The sequence below is a fragment of the Pseudoliparis swirei genome, chromosome 2, assembly GCF_029220125.1.
Source record: "Pseudoliparis swirei isolate HS2019 ecotype Mariana Trench chromosome 2, NWPU_hadal_v1, whole genome shotgun sequence".
Classification (NCBI taxonomy): domain Eukaryota; kingdom Metazoa; phylum Chordata; class Actinopteri; order Perciformes; family Liparidae; genus Pseudoliparis; species Pseudoliparis swirei.
The window spans coordinates 13,841,178-13,857,818 of record NC_079389.1 but is presented as its reverse complement, the minus strand read 5'-3'; the positions used below and the strand labels follow the sequence as shown (position 1 = coordinate 13,857,818).

Sequence of the window (16,641 nt, the reverse complement as noted above, 5' to 3'; positions counted from 1 at the left end):
GCGCTGCGGCACATTAAAACATTAAATAACCGAGAGTTTTTTTCAGCGTGAGAAATACGATGTGTGGCAGGAGTGCGTGACTTAAGACCGAAATGCGTGAGTGTCACGCTCAATGCGTGACACTTGAGAGCCCTGCAGTCATGAGGTCAAAGACCCATGAACTAAGAGATCTTTATAAGACACAGTATGAGTACACACCTTTATGAATGAGTACCGCCAGCGGCAATTGAACCGGTGTATTCATGACTGTTAGTGCCTTGCTAAACTCCACTGCGCCATGCACTCTTTCTCAGAGGGCGTGAGCAAATGGCCCCAACCCTCTCTCTCTAAATATAACTCCCTTCCAAAACAGAGAGAGAGAGAGAGCGAGCGAAGGAGAGAAGGGTTAACTCACCCAATCAGAGGCGGCCCAAAAACTTTCTCCCCCCCTTTTTATTTTTTTTTAGAATACAGTGTGTGTGTCTTATATCGTTTTGATCCATTTGTGGCCCCGGGTGGTGCTGGTGGAGCGCGCAGCGGGATGCGCATTGTCTGTATGCAAACTGGACGACATGGCCATTGTATGCGTTCAGGCATATATGGAGGCACCGATAGCTCGGGGGATACAGCCCGTCTGAAGTCTCAGGAGTGAAGAGCCCGCGGCTGAGTTGTGCGCGTCTCTCTCCTCTCTTCTCAGTAACCGCTCGGGTCCGCCGCTATGAGTTGCCTGGATGTGATGTACCACCAAAGCTATGGAGCGCACTACCTCCCTGCAGCGGCATACAAGGCGACGTACTATAACCAGCATCACCAGCAACAACAGGTGAGATATCCGCCATACCACCGTTGAAGCTATGGAGTGACACAGCTTTACTTTTTCTTTCTTTAAAAAAAAAGTAATGGACATTTCACACATGAGTGTGTGGCATGACTCATTCAAGGCAATTATTGTGATTGACTGCTGAAGAAATAGTAGAAGTTAACTGTGGGTGTGTATATCGGCCGACCATGATTATAAGTTGGGGAATGTCACCTCCCCTAAAAGAATATGTTGTCGACTTTTCACGCAAGGGTTGTTTTTCCTTCAAAAAGTGTTTTACTATATTGCCTGACTTCTCTTCAGGACACCGCCTCAAACGTCCATAACTCCTCATACACACCCCTCTTAACCTAAATGTTAGCTTTGAATGAATACATTCCGGCCTGATGTTCGGTATGCACCTCAGGTCAGGCGTAATGACACGGAGCTATTAATCCTGCGGTCAAATGGTGATGTAATGACAGCCGGTCAGTGACGGTCAGTCACTCAGGAATGTGGATGGGGCACACTGAGCTTTACAAATAGTTGCTATGCAGTAAGGGAAAAAAGTAATTCATTTTCAAAAAGCTCCCAAGCTTTATCATACTTAGGAATAGTTCATGTTTTATTGTGTTGGAAAACAACGGTAGCATCAACAACATGTGTAATAAGATATTGCTGTTTATTCTCCATTTAAAGAAATGTATTACTCTGATACAGTATTTATGCTCTACTAAAATGTTAATTATGTGCTTATTCTATTAATTTGTTTTACTTCTGGCTTTTTCTGTAAATGTTCTCTTCCTCCAGAAAAGGCTGAGTGTATACAGTAAGATGCAGGAGTGTATGGAGCAGCAAGGAGGAGGAAGAGGGATGCTCTCCAGGGATCAAGGCCTGCGGCAGGGTTCTGCAGCACCAGAATCCGAATCTGGCCATAGATCCACATCCGATTCAGACCTGAAGGATGGTACTCAACCAGCAGAGGCAGAGTACTTGAGCTCCCGCTGTGTTTTGTTCACCTACTTTCAAGGCGACATCGGCGACGTGGTCGATGAGCACTTCTCCCGGGCTCTCAGTCAGTCCAGCACCTTTAGCAGCGAGACCAAACCGATCAGAGTGACTCAGCCGTCTGCCTCGGCCACGGCTGGCTTATGGAAAGGTGAGTGGGGCAGCACATTGAAATAGTTCTCAAAGAGCAAAATATATAGCTGATGGAGATGTTTTCCTCCATGAATGATTATGTTGCAGTGTGTTAAAGTATTTGTGATGTGATTGTTTCAGATGGGTCTCTCTCTGAGAGTCAGAGCAGCTCGGTGTGGAACAGCACCTATCCATCCCAGGCCAGTCCTTGCCTTCCATCTGTCTCTGTCTCAGTCCACCCAGACTTCTCTCCCAGCCCTGTTTCCTTCAACCACCCTGATGGAGCACAGTGGGCCGACCACATGCTCTCCCAGGCCAGCCTCCCCCCTCCGGCTGCTCTCCACGACAGCTGGACCTACAGCCTGATTCCCCCGAGTTCAAGTGGCTACCCCAATGTCCACAACGTCTACCATCCTCACCCCCATATTCACACCCGGCACCACCACCCCATGCTCCATTCATACCCAACCCCCAGCTCAGCATTGGATCCCAGGTTTAATCCTCTGCTGCTGCCCGGTGTTCGAAACCAGAGCCAGCCGACCACCAGCACAGGGAGTTCCCCACTCAGCGAGGGGTTGAAGACGGAGATGGACCCCAGCAGCAGCAGCGCCGTCACGGCTACCTCTGTCTCCTGGACTCCCTCTGCACTCCACGGATCCCTGGAGGTGTATGACTCAGGTAGAAACATTCACTTTCAAGAATTTTTTTAACTTCACACGTCACCTAACTTGCCCAGTAAGTGACACTTAGCACAGGAGTAATCCCCTTCTGTCTTTCTCCCCTGCAGCTCTTGATCAGACCAAAGCAAAGACGTCAGTGTGGTTCTAACTGATGTACTGACATTGAGAAAAGAGAATCAATACACCAAAAAGGACCTAGTATGTGGCTCTATCAATTTATGGCTGCAAAACCAGCACTGTAATGGACAATGTAGATAGAAGGCTTACTGTAGCTTAAACGATGAGTCGTGCACTGTCCACGAAACGTATTACGGAGATGAACTCAGGCTTTGGATTTAAATAAACATGATCTCCTGCTTTGGCTGCAGGTCAAGGGTCACGAAGAATGATATAAAATGGACTACTAGCTTTAAAAATGAGAGGCCTCTTCTCTGATGGAACACAACTCCATTTCTCTTTTATGCAATGTGAGACCAAGTGGTTCTGTTTCAAGAGCTTGATTTTGATCCACATTTTTGTTTTGTACAGTAAATGTTTGTTGATGACTGTAAATGTCTTTGTGTGTACAGTTTTGCAATGCTAAGTTGTTGTTTGCTGGATGACTTTTGCTAACAATTCTCGCCTCATTGCTTCTTTATTTTTTGCATAAAGGGATTGTGGAGTGTAAATATTGGGACTCTATATTTACGTAATAAATTGTTGAACTGTATTTACATGTGAAGGTTGTTTTTCATTTACTGAACCAAAAACCCCTAAAGAACATGTAGAATCCAAGAAAGAAACATTCACTTCCAAGTAAATACAAGGGTTTTAAGCACACCACTCAAAAATGTGTTCCATTCATTCAACTCCTGCTCCCAAGAGGGATGTGTGTGTTGTCCAACTCATCACACATAACTTTACCATGACATCAAATCAAAAAGAATGTTCCTTTGGAAAGATACCCACACACATGAATGTGTAGTGCGTTTGCCATTTACCTAAACAAGAAGGGGAATGTTACCTCTGCTCTCAGTGCTATTGTCATTATTTAATCAATTGGTATTTCCAACCCGGCAGAGGCAGAGGTTTTTCTCTTTTTTTAAGGTTACACATTGTGAGAGCAGACCGACACAAACAAAAATACAATTGAAGCCCGCTGCTATGCGAGTGATAAAGATAAAAATGGAAAATCAATAACCGCAGAAGTATGTTAAACGGTTATTTTTTCAGCACAGATATCCACCAATAATGGTGGCTTTTTATTTTCAACACCGTTTCCTCAACTCGACTCTCAAAATAAGAACTATTGAATTACTTTGATGTGGCAGGTAGAAACACAGCTAAACCAGACGACTGGAACTGCGTAGTACTGTAGGGGAGTGTGTTGCATTCCACAGACAGTTATTGTAAGATACCTTGACATGTCTGTTGTCTGTCTCCACATAAACACACATGTGAAAACACAGACACACTCCCAGGCTGAGAAACACACACAAAGGAATGCATTTCCTGTCTGGACAGGAAGTTTGTTGGAGTGGCAGACTACTAAGACATTCAAGGACACAAGCAGAAAGACAGATTTCAGGTACCACACCACATGTAATGCTGGTTTGGTTTTATTCTGTTAACAGAGATCTCATGAATATTTACAGTTTAAAAAATGATATGAACTGAAACAGCTTGGAGATCAGTGTTTGAAGCTACTATCTAGAGAATTCAAGGAGTGATCACAGGTCACAGGTATTAAATGCTTTAAATACATACTTTAGGCTCGGTCCAGTGCCAGGACCAGCAATGTTAGGACCCATCCCAATATAATCAGGGGGGGGGGGCAGTCTGACCAGGTGGATCAGCAGCAGCCCACTAACATTCCTCCCTCCTCTCCCATTTCGTCCATTCTCCGTTAAACAGCAGGATTTCATATCTGGACTTAAGCCGCTGCGTTTCCATCCGAAGTATCAACAAATGAGAATTTATCAAAATAAAAAACCTGAGTGGAAAAGGCTAATCCAACACTCGGCATAATAATTGTTCTTTATCAAGAAAATATTCCACATTCACTAAGTGGATTGGGTTGATTATAAGTATTTACTGAAATCTAACATTAAAGGGCAATCCAATCCACGTGGACAAGCTGTCGAGTGTTTTGTTTAATCAATAAATGTAATTATAAATGTTGTGATGAGTCCTCTAAGAGTCCTCTTCCTTGTGGGTGTATTTCTTATTTATGGGAGAAGACAGTGCCATTCTGTAAATCACCCATCAGTTAATTAATAGATCAGGCCTTTGAGATTGTTAGAGATCACAAAAAAATGCAAGAGGCCAGGTAAAAAAAGATTTGAGAAGATTTTCCTGCCAAGCACATCCTTCCCTGCTCCACTTATTAGCATTAGCATATAGCTTCTGCATCAGCATGTAGTGTTCTTATATGCTAACTAACAGGCCTCCCACTGGAAGCCTTGGAAAATCACCACAGGCACTTCCACCTCAGGAAGAACAGATAGAGTAATATAGAGCTGGAGGCTACATAAAAGTGAATTCATATTTCCATTCTATAAAAAGGGGTTATGAAAACGAGGCAGTCAGTGATTTAGGAAATGTTGAATATGGCATTTGCTTTTAATTAAAGTTTAAAACGCTGTGGCTTAGTGCTGATATTTAAGATCTTCAGAGCAATAATTGCTGACTTTGTCATGCAGTATACATGTGTATCTATATCACTAATTGATCAAATACGGCTGTGATCAAAGCGATGCTCATTTAATATGTGTTGTTATAGCCACGGTCTAGTAAATTTTTCAAATGGATAGATTTGTTTCTTTTTTAATCTCAAACTTACACTTTCCAACATCAGACAAACCCAATTACAAGCTTATATGCACACACACACACACACACACACACACACACACACACACACACACACACACACACACACACAACTATGTTTCCATGCATAAAAGATACCAAATGAAAAAAGGATGGGCCCAAGGCCAATCTGGACTTTGAGTCCTCATCTCCTCATTGCCATGACTGCCTCTTTTGTAACAAATATTTGCTTCTTTTGTGTAACCGAAAATATCATTAATTTTAAGAATTGTAAGGAGATAGTTATATTTCTTCTTTTATTTTCTTGGAATTCATATTTTCTCCTGACCTAGACATGGACCTTTTATGATCCTGAGTCGGATTGAACTCGCCATCCACTAAACCCCAGCTGGTTCCCTTTAATGTTCTTTTCAAATGTGTAATTTTTTTTATTCAGAAGAAGAGCAGGCGAAAGCAGGTGGGAAGACAAGCGTTTTCCGGACCTCCATTTACTGAACACAAGGGGAAAAGTTAAGTATCTGAGGTTTATTGATTTAATTTGTGACATCTGTTGTTATTTGAACCCAAACCTGATCTTTTTCAAAACATAACCAACAAAACAGTTTTCTATGAAAACAGAACTTAATTTTTTTAAACTCTTTGCATGTGTCGATGCAAAGTGACACGTTGCTGGACATTTGTAGGGTAGTGCAAGAAAAATGAGGAATAACTTTTTCGTTAGATATCATATGAACTTTTGTTTGAGATAAAATGTAGCTGTAATGTTAACTTAAAAAAGGAGCAAAATAATATTGCTGTCTCACAGGATGAGGTGACTGAGAAATGTCTCATCCTTCCTCAAATGTGATTCATTTTTCCCAATTGTCTTTAGTAAGGTCCCATGGGAATATCCAGTTTATATGTGACCAGCCAGCCACTGACCTAAATTAAATTGAACCGAACTGAATTGAACTAAACTAAATTGATTTGAACTAAATACTGAAGAAACAGGAAGAGAACGGGAGACAGAAAAACAGATGCTGAAAGAGAGTTGTAAATTGTAGAGAGTCGGAGTACACCAAAAGAGATGAAAAGAAAGAGAGGGAGAGAGAGGGAAAGCTGATCAGTCATAACAGACCCAGCTACACATTCCAGAGTAATTGAGCGGATGATTAGTCTCACAATCAGCAACATAACACCAGCTGTCTGAACACAAAACTATATCAAAACAGAGATCAGGACGGAGAGGAGAACAAACATTAAAGGAGAGAAAAAGAGACATATGGTATGATCATAATCTCACTCCCTTTTCTTTCCTTTTGCCTTCAAATAAACTTCTTCTCACTTCCAAGAACCAGCTTCATGCCTACAAATTACTGTGGTGATTATAGCTAATTTGCCCTCCTCGTGCGAGTATTAGTGGCATTAGTGAGAGGCTCAGCTTTCACCACTGTTTGTGTCAACAGGGCAGCCTAATGAAGCGTGCTGGGAGTGTCAGAGAACACTTGTCTTGCTGATTATGCTTGAATCGCAAAGTCTCCATTGTTAAGATACCTGATTGCTCATTGCAAAATGACTAGAAACACCAAGGGAGAGGAGATGCTAGTTAAATATCAGTATTATTAGAATTATAACTATAATCATACATTTTGGTAACCAAATATGCATCTAATGCAGAAGGTCTAATGAACACATCATGTAATGGAGGTACAGCTAAATGTTGATGAATTTATGTCCAATACTCACTGTCCTTGAAGATTAATTTACTTTTCAACACTTGAGAGAAGTATATGTCTTTTTTTTTTTAGCCATGAAAGCTTTGCTATATGTTCCAAAGTTTCTGACGTCATTTACACAACTTCACAAATTGTTGGATCAACTGAGGCCAGAAGTCATTCTTTCCGATGGATAATGATTGACAGAGGGGGATTCATTGTTGCACTTTTGCAGCTGTTGAATTTGATGGTCATTGGATTACAGATACACCGGATTTTTATCAATAAACTATTTGTCTGTAGAACTGGAAATTTTGAGTGGACGACGGGAAGTGAACGAAATCGGAAGTACAAACATGTGGAACGTTTGTTTGATCCTAATCTAATCACTAATGAATGATATTCTGCACACCAAACTTTAGATTTTAGTCATATCAGTTTGTGTTTTTCCCTGAAAAAAACACTTCTTGCTGCTTCTGCAGCTGCTACTGGAAACAGGGTTGATGAGACCTGGGAGACTGAGGCACAACAGTGAAGATACTGGCCAGAAAATCCAAACAGTTTGCTCAAAGATTGTATAAATGCTGTGCAGAACCATCACATGATCAGCTACCCCCTTCCACGTTACAGCTAACGTTACGTCATTTGATCTAATGTGGATCTAAAAATAATAATTGGAGCAGCTTTGAATCATGTTTTACTTCATTTTGTTGAACTAGCACTATCGTTTTGGTTGCTTTTGTTTGCTCATCTTCCTTGCCTTTATTTCTTACTGGTGGTTTGATTTCTACAGAGCTGCTGCAGTAAAGGTAACTGATTTTAAAAGAGAGTCAGACAGTGTTGGTTTGATTAGACAGCTCACCAACATTCAGTACTTTAGAGACATCAGCACTCCCACACTGTGCTTTTCTCTCACAGGAAAAGGAATACAATACACAGTTGCCTGAATATGGCTTCACGTGGATCATTTCAGGGTGTTTCATATGGCACGAGGGAGGAAAGATTTGCGCAGGTCCATGATCCTGAGCGTGGCAAGGATCTGGTCTGTTGGATCTCCAACAGCTGAGGGCTGGCTGTAAAATCAAAATTCAAGAAACACTCACACTCCAGGAAAAGATCAACATTTATGCCTGTTTACAATGTACAGCTAGAACATCCACCCATAACACAAGCCAGCGACATTCCTCGGCCTGCCCACACACAGAGCGGCCCCTCCCCTCAACAGATCTCTTATGATGGATTTGGGGATTTTCGCTTAATCAAGGTCTGCCTTCAAATATCACAGTCAGATTGCGATTAGATTGGGGAATCACAGATTAATACGCACAGAATATAATAACTTCATACTTTTCCGTTGCTCTTGTTTTTTTTGCCATTTACTAAACTACAATCCGTTCTTCCCATCAGAGGGAAAGGCTTTCCATTCATGAAGGCCGGAGTAGCTGCAGCAGCAGTCAGCTCCACTCTTGTGCCAGTAACCACAGAGGCCAGTACATAGCTGCCATTCCTCTGCTCGCTGAAAGCACATTTAGCAACCAACACCTGTTTCCCCTGCTCACTCTCCACTGTAGGCTGCTCCGTCACAGCTCTGCCTGCATCTAGTAGCAGAGATTCAGCTTTTATGACTTTTTATACAGCAGTTCTCTATTTTTTGGAATGTAGCGAATTGACTTTTTTTTATTCATCTTAGAAGTGAGCGCACTCCGAGCCATGACAACAAGAAATTAAACAACATTTCAATCTTTATTGGATCTCAAAACATTCCTCTGTAGGCTTGATGACGTTCATATCGGCAAATTAGTGGCTCCTTAAAGGGACAGTTCAGTGTAGAATAACTCTCTCCCTGTCTTCAATATAAAATATATTTTGAAATAGTAAGTCTTAGCCTATTTTTTTTGCAGCAGCTGTTCTGGAAAGGCAACGTTGTGTAATAACATTATATATATATATTTCTTTTCTTTTTTTAAACAATCCCATAAAGTACATTGAAATTCTTCTGCAGGAAAAGAGGTACATACTCAATACCAATATAAATATGATACAATTTATTTTACAATTTTCTAAATGCAGTTACTCAGCAGTGGGGCATCCCTTGCTCTGGCACCTGCTCGTCAATCATCCTGGCCTGTGGTATGTGACCCTACCTGCTGCTACTGTCCCATGATGCCCATAATGACCATACCACACATACCAGAGCCACATAGGGACATTCCTGGACCATTGACCTAGATTGCTTTTTGTTTAGTTGTTTTACTTTCAAGCTGTCACTGAAACCAGGTTTCCACTGAGGATTAAAACAATCAAAGGATGGTGTCCTGAAAGAAGATGTGGATTTACAAGCTGTGCAGCATTACATAATAATAGAAAGCAGGATGTCTTTGTGTAAACAAGAGCTCGACAGACATTTTGATTCTGATTTTTCTATTTTCACAAATCAAATATTTCTATTTGTCATGTCAAAAACAGAATAAACTTCCTAGAGGTTTCGTCATATGTTCAATTTGTTTGTCAGTAATCTATAAACTCCCAACTGAAATGAACAGATTATAAAACTTTTTTTAAATCATCACGATCCTTTTTCTCAAATTCACGCCTATTGGGAAGTCAATCCAAATCCATCTATCGATATATTCCCTCTGTCTTTTCAACAAGGTCACAGTGAACTGGAGGGTATCCAAGCATGCATTATCTGACAGGCAGAGAAACATCCAAAAGGGGCTCAGTACAACAGAAAGATGGCACTTTAAATCTTTTTCGAAATCCCCTGGTCTTCATGTCCACGGCCAGTGTGAGCACTCTGAGGAAACCCAAAGTACAAAGGCACAAAATACAACGGCCAAAGTTTTCCTTTCTCCCATAACTCACCACTCCATCAACGTATGCCTTTATGTATACTTCTTCTCTTTTCTAGCACACAAGATAAAATAAGTCTGCTTGTAGAAAATGATACCAAATATCGTTTTTTGCCGAAATTATTTCGACAAACAAATTTAGATGACTTTAGAACACAAGATCTAACCGGCTAAAATGTGGTATAGCTTCTGTTGTTTCTTATCTTAAAATGGGACATTATTTGTACCCCTTATACCTCATGTTGAGTGCAAAAATGGACTAAAGGCAATGAATTCAGGACCTCCTCATTGATTGTAATCTTCTTTAGCCATCTGCTGTTTGAAAAACAAAACAATTATATTCTTTGTGTTTCCACAACCATTTTGGACGGAACATTTTTCTTTATCCTGAAGAGACGAAAAAGAAATAAGATGAACCTGTCCCATCCTGTATTTCTAGTATTTAAAAGGTTTATTTGCTTATGCACAACAAGATTAAATGGATAGTTTAACCCTTGTGTTGCCTTCGGGTCAATATGACCCGATTCAATGTTTAACCCTCCTGTTACCTTTATATTTACTAACATATTTTACCCTTGAGGTCAATATGACACCAGCTATTAAAATCTCCAGAAAATTATTAGAATTAATATTGTTTTCCAAGTTTAAGTGTGAGGTACTTTATGTTTGTTTGTTGACTCCCGAAAGAACACCGACATTAAACATTGAATCGGGTCAAATTGACCCGAAGGCGACAGGAGGGTTAAAAGTGGACAGAATTACTAATGTAAATTTGACGAGCAATAGCATTGTTTATTCGTGTACAAACTAAAAGTGTGCCTGTGCGTGCATGCGTGTGTGTGTTTGTGTGTGATCATGTCCGTAGAGAGTGTAATCTGAGGGATAACATGGTGCTTATCCAGTTGATCCCTCTACCTCCCGGGTTCTGACAGGTTGACATCCATCATTCTTCACATTAACTTTGCCTAATTGGCAGGTAATTCCCTTCTCCCCTACTGTCCCTCTACTGTCCCTCTATTGTCCTTGTACTCAGCCCCTACTGTCTAGGTCTTTATCCACCAATCTAACCGGGCACCCTGCAGCCAGTAAGCCCCTCAGCAGGACTTCTTGTCCAGGCCCAGATTCCCAGTAGGCCCTGTCACTGTAACATAGGGAAGAGAAGTTGGAAACTTCCTCTGTGATGGTTACCCTCATGCTGGGAGGCTCTCAACAAGGCTGACAGGAGAGCCAGCCCCAAATAATCTCAAACTGTCAGCATCTGCTGCCCACCCACCGCTCTCCACCGTCGGCAAACTACATAAAGTAATGCGGGTAACATATTATGTTCAGGCGGATTGGTTTCCCAATATCTTTTAATGAGAAACAGTTGGTGGAGTCCACCTTCCTACAAGCCTTGCCTTGACCAATTACCCAATCTACCTTATGATATAGTGTCAGTATGGACAAATGTTCCACAAACTTCAGAAAAAACTGAAAAAACCCAAACAGCGTCCAATAACGGATGTTAAAACACACACAGAAGCGTTTCTTTCTCCCTGTCACCACACACACTTTAATGCCCTCACACTCAGATATCAAATCTCAAAGGGCTTGATCCCATTCCTTTATGCCACTGTTAAATCACATACAAGCACACAAATTCCAGCTGAACTGTAGCTCTCGACAGTGATTGACAGGTGTTTGCAGAGTCACTCTGCAAAGTCAGACACGAGGCATATGTGAGTCCCGCCCTCCTGTCATGTCCACCTTCCCATGAGTCCTTTGTGGCTGAGGTGGAGGTGGCAGGAGCAGTCAGGAGCTTGTCAGAGAAACAGGAAGAGGCTACCTCTCTCTCTCTCTTACACTCTCTCTCTCGTGCTCGCTCCCACTCTCACTCTCACACACACAGGCCGCTTCCCTCTCTCTTACAGGAACAACCCTCATACACTCTCGCTGTCAACCCCCCAGTGAGTTTGTCAGCTGTCATTAACTTCCCAGACTTCCAGTGAGCAGGGAAGCTTCCCCTCGCTCCCACCCCCTCACAGGTAACTCTCACTGGGGGCTCCATGCTGTTAATGCCCGCCTCTCTGCTGGAAGTCTCCATCCTGTCAACATGTCTATTGTGTGTGCGTGTGTGTGTGTGTGTGTGTTTGCATCCGTTTGTGTTTGTAGCTGTTCATATGAACTTTGACATTGTGCATGCATGTACTGTGTATCAATTATTAATATTGTAAGGTAAAACACAGGGAATATAAATGCTTCCGTATCTGTAAAAATGTTTACATGGTAGGTTGTGTGTGTGTGTGTAAGTGTGTGTGCGTGTGTGTGCGTGTGCGTGTGTGTGTGTGTGTGTGTGGTGGGGGGGGGGGAGCATGCGTGGAATGTGTGTGTGATATAAAGGCTCTCTCCTCGCGCCACAATGGTGTCTTTGACAAGCGGGAGAAGGGAAGGCTTTGTTTGGTGACACCACACAGTGTTGTGAATGCCCGACATAGCTGCCATTCCTTTCTCGCTGCCCTTCGCCAGGCTACTGGCTTATCAGGGATTCCTCTCTATCTGCCCACGCACGCCCCTCACTGTGAGTGTGTGTGTCTGCATGTGCAAGTCAGGGAAGAGTTTGTGAAGGAGAGTTGCTAACACCAAGGAAAATGCAAATGAGCTGTGGAGGAGAATAGACTCTCTGTTGGGTGACATGTTTCTACCCAAATGGACCACTTTGGCTGCCACGTTTCATACCATTTCAAGTAGCTGGCAAGCTGATTTCATTTGATTTGTTTAATTTGATAAGATGTTGGCTGTATAAGAACTTGTTTGTACACGATAAAATAAACTTATTGTAAAGAAAAGCAGTACTAGAGTACACATTTTATATATTTTTTTATTTTAATTAATTACATTTTTTATTATTTTTATCAGCACCTATATATGTGTTACTTCACTGCTACCATTTCCAGAATAAATTTATATTCCACTTTAAATAATGTCTTGTTGCATAAATCTGTCCCTTACTGTCAAACTAATCATCCACTTAACCACACTATATGCTTCATCTACTTAAAACCTTCTCTTACTTTTTAACTAGTCACTTACAGAAAGGTCCACAACAACACATGTACACATGTGTAAAGAGAGCTGTCCAAGATCAGCACTAACTTTAAATTGGATACACATAAGAGCAGACTAAATACTAAATCAGTCCCGGACAAAGAAACTGTATTACTGAATTTAAACTACTCCAATATGTATGCCTTTATTACTTGCTCCCAGCTTTCCAGTTCTCCATTTTACATATTCATAAATACAACGATATGTCGGATCAACCCTAAAGCCAAACAAAATGTTTAAAAAATAAACATTTGATATTCTCCGAAACCCAGAAATATGGTCAATTTTAATAATTAAAAAAAATTATTTTCTTAATATTTTGGAATGGCCATGGGTTAAGAATAGTGAAAGATTGTGGTTCTGCAAATAGCCGTGATTAAGCTCTGGTTAGGGTCATGCAGGCAACTAAAAGAAATTGTGATTTAGATCAATAAAAAGGTGAAGGTTAAATGACATGTAATGTAATGTAATGTTAACTGGAATACTGCGCCATCACCGGCCGTCTGCATTAAGGTCTTAAAAGCTAAATATCCATCCACCACTCTAACCTCTACACTTCAATTTTCCGCATGGGTACATAAAGGGAACCATACTTCCTGCACTTCAGTTTGGCCATGGACTTAAATTGTGAGGTGTGAAATCATCGAATATGCACAAAATTCCTTGGATGCTGGGCTGTTTATCTCTGGCTAAACTTGATTGGAATGTGGTTCAGAGGAGCCTTTAGCTTTGAGCGATAGTTCCTCAAGTAACCTTCCATTCAGCGTTTCTACATTAACTGACTTTTTCAACTTCAGGGACACAAAGACCACTTGGGCTGGTGGGCAACTGTGGCTGCTGCTGTTGAAAGAAAATGTATGAAACTTAATTGTGATCAGTGATTAAAGAAACCACCTTGCTTGTGCAAGCCTAAACTCCTCAGGTCGTTTCAGAAATCTTACATTGTTCCTCTCGTTTCCCTTCCTTTAGTCTCCTTCTGTCATCATTGTGTTTATCTCATCGTAACACTGCAAACTATAAAGCTCATTCTTCCACTGGTCTCGGTATTCATAAAGGTCCATCCAGTTGACATCATTTTTGCAAAGATGCCTGATGGTGTCAACATGTGAGAAAATTAGGACTTCAATTCAGTTTAACACATGGACACACACACTTACACACAGATGTTTCCCTGTGTTTTCAATGCCAGGGTGTTGGTTTTTCTTTGATGTTTATATATGAGCTTTGGTGGGCCTTACAGAGGCTTCGCACCAACAACCCATTGGCACTCTAAAGTAGGGTTAGACTGCATGATATATATATCGGTTTGGACAATATTGTCATTTAAAGGCATGCATTCCAGATACTGTACATAAACATTATATTTGTGTAATCTTAGCTTGAATGATGGTTTCCCATTAGCGGACATCTTGCTGATATTGGTAACAGGGATATCTGCAAGGGTGTGAAATGACCTCCCGATCCTCAGTGGTGGGTAATTCCACTGTGTGCCAACTATAGTTCATAAAAACATCATGTTCAAACTCAAAGAGGCCCTTAAAGCTAAAGGGTACAAGAGCCCTCTGGGCCACTTTGTAGCTTAGCAAATAAAGCGCTCTAAGTAGTTGTAACTCTGGTAACTCTGAACTACAGGAGAGTGGTGATCGCAGAAGAACAGAAATGAAAGCAATACTTTTGAATGGTAATGTTTGCAAAGGTTTAGAGAACCCAATTGGTGCGTCTTAAGGAAATGGCACACAAATGAAGTTTTGGATTAAGAACCATTGCAGCGCATTGCTATATATGTTGATCTCATTATTGGTTTTAGAGATCACTGGCATAGTTATTAATCATCTCTGCTTTATTTTCACAATCTAATACCAACAATTATAACGCACCTTATATCTAAATGAGTATGCACTTTTCCATAATAGCTACTTCAAATCTATGACTGATGAGTCTGTTGATGGACTGTCATACATTTGGAGAAGTTAAGACTGCTGATTTAAATTATAATATCAATGCGAACAAAACAATGAATAGGAAACCAAGTGGTTGCTGGGAGCATCGCAATTTTTTTATAAATCTATAGAATATATCAGGAATTTCCCCCATTTCTTGTCTCCTTTTTTTAAATCACCAGGAGCAAGTCAATGTTTGTACTAGTCATGCATTCACAAACCATGATTTCAAAGGTCTCTCACAGACTTTTCCTCAAGCCATTTGTCTGTACAATAGTTTTTTTCAAACATACAAAGAAACTAACTGCATTCTCCCATCTAACGTTGTTGCCAGTGTGGCTGCTGGGATGTGGGAGGTTTGAGTTATTCCTGTCACTTCCCTAACATTGTGCCTTTAGGGAACAATTAGGTTCCTTTTATGTTGTTGTTGTTGTAGCTTATTTCATCACACTCCTCCAATGGTCCTCCTTTTGTAGACTGAAATACTCACACGCGCGTACACACACACACTTGCTCACAAACAGATGATGATATGAACACACATGGTCCATTAACTCTAGCAGTCTCATAGGAGCCTCCTGCAGTTGAATGGCAGCCATTCCATCAGACTCATCAACTGTGCTGTGGGAATAATATCAAAAAAAGAATTAGCCTTTCCATTGGCCTCTCTCTCTCTCTCTCTCTCACACACACACACTCATCCGGGATCTCTGTTTAGTGTATGACAGTGTGTGTAAAGTATTGGCTTACTGTACTTCTGTTGTTTCAGTAGCCAAACCATACTTCCAAAATGTCTCATATCTGTTCATGTGAGTCCAAGTGAGGTGCATGTGCATGCTTGGCTGTCGGAAAGCGATTGGGGATGCAGTGGAAATAGAGAGCAAAAAAGAATGTTAAGGTGTATTTGGACGCGTGTTCGCCCATGTTTGTGTATGCATATGTGAGTGCGTTGTGTATTCGCAGACTTGCTGCTCCCACGTCCCTGAGAATGAGGCCAATCCGATTGGACAGACAGTTTATTTCCAAACACAAGCGTCTGGCCTGCTGCCTCACACGCATTCCAATACTTCCAGGCAGACTTTCAGAAGCGGGAATTAAAAAGCATCGGAGTTGTTAAAACATGACATTCCCAAAAAAGGGCTGCTGGGCCTCGAGACTGCCCAGAAACATCCCACATGACTCAACACTGCAGGAATGACAGCACCGCCAGGGTCGGTGATGAAGGTCCTCTCATAGATATAGTCTCTCTACTACTCTCCTCTCTCGTTTCCAGTCCTTCTGCCTTCTCTGTCATCTTGCACATTAGGTCATCCTTAACTGAAATATTTGCCTCTGTCTTTATCTTCTGCAGTTAAGGTGTAAAGGCCTTGCTCAAGGGCACCTCAACACTGGTAGGAAGGAAGGGGCCAATGTTGCTCTTTCTGCTTCCAATCCTGATGTATTCTAGTGGCCTTACCTTTAGGCCACTAAATTAAATCTGTGTAGCACTAACTCATCATAGGCTCACCTTTAGGCCACTATAATCCATCCATCCATCCATCTATCTATCTATCTATCTATCTATCTATATATCTATATATCTATCTGTCTATCTATCTATCTATCTGTCTGTCTGTCTGTCTATCTATCTATCTATCTATCTATATATCTATAAATATATAT

The 16,641-nt window shown here is 41.3% G+C and overlaps 1 protein-coding gene across 2 annotated transcripts; it reads left to right on the top strand.

The window, feature by feature from the left end:
• The first annotated feature begins 521 nt into the window (after window positions 1-521).
• On the top strand, window positions 522-3,307 carry vgll3 (vestigial-like family member 3). Of its 2 annotated transcripts, none has more exons than XM_056432019.1 (4): window positions 522-802; window positions 1,594-1,937; window positions 2,060-2,596; window positions 2,706-3,307. In XM_056432019.1, the coding sequence occupies exons 1-4, from the start codon at window positions 732-734 to the stop codon at window positions 2,744-2,746; spliced, it is 993 nt and encodes a 330-aa protein (XP_056287994.1). In that variant the 5' UTR covers window positions 522-731; the 3' UTR covers window positions 2,747-3,307. The 2 variants fall into 2 exon arrangements, with proteins under 2 accessions (XP_056287994.1, XP_056287986.1); XM_056432011.1 differs by having other exon boundaries at window positions 1,589-1,937.
• The last annotated feature ends 13,334 nt before the right edge of the window (window positions 3,308-16,641 follow it).

What these genes read in the sequence shown, in the direction of transcription:
- vgll3 (XM_056432011.1), top strand. Translation starts at nt 698, where the DNA reads ATGAGTTGCCTGGATGTGATGTACCACCAAAGCTATGGAGCGCACTAC. An exon ending in AGCATCACCAGCAACAACAG is followed by an intron (nt 803 to 1,588) that starts GTGAGATATCCG and finishes CTCTTCCTCCAG; the next exon opens with AAAAGGCTGAGTGTATACAG. An exon ending in CCTGGAGGTGTATGACTCAG is followed by an intron (nt 2,597 to 2,705) that starts GTAGAAACATTC and finishes TCTCCCCTGCAG; the next exon opens with CTCTTGATCAGACCAAAGCA.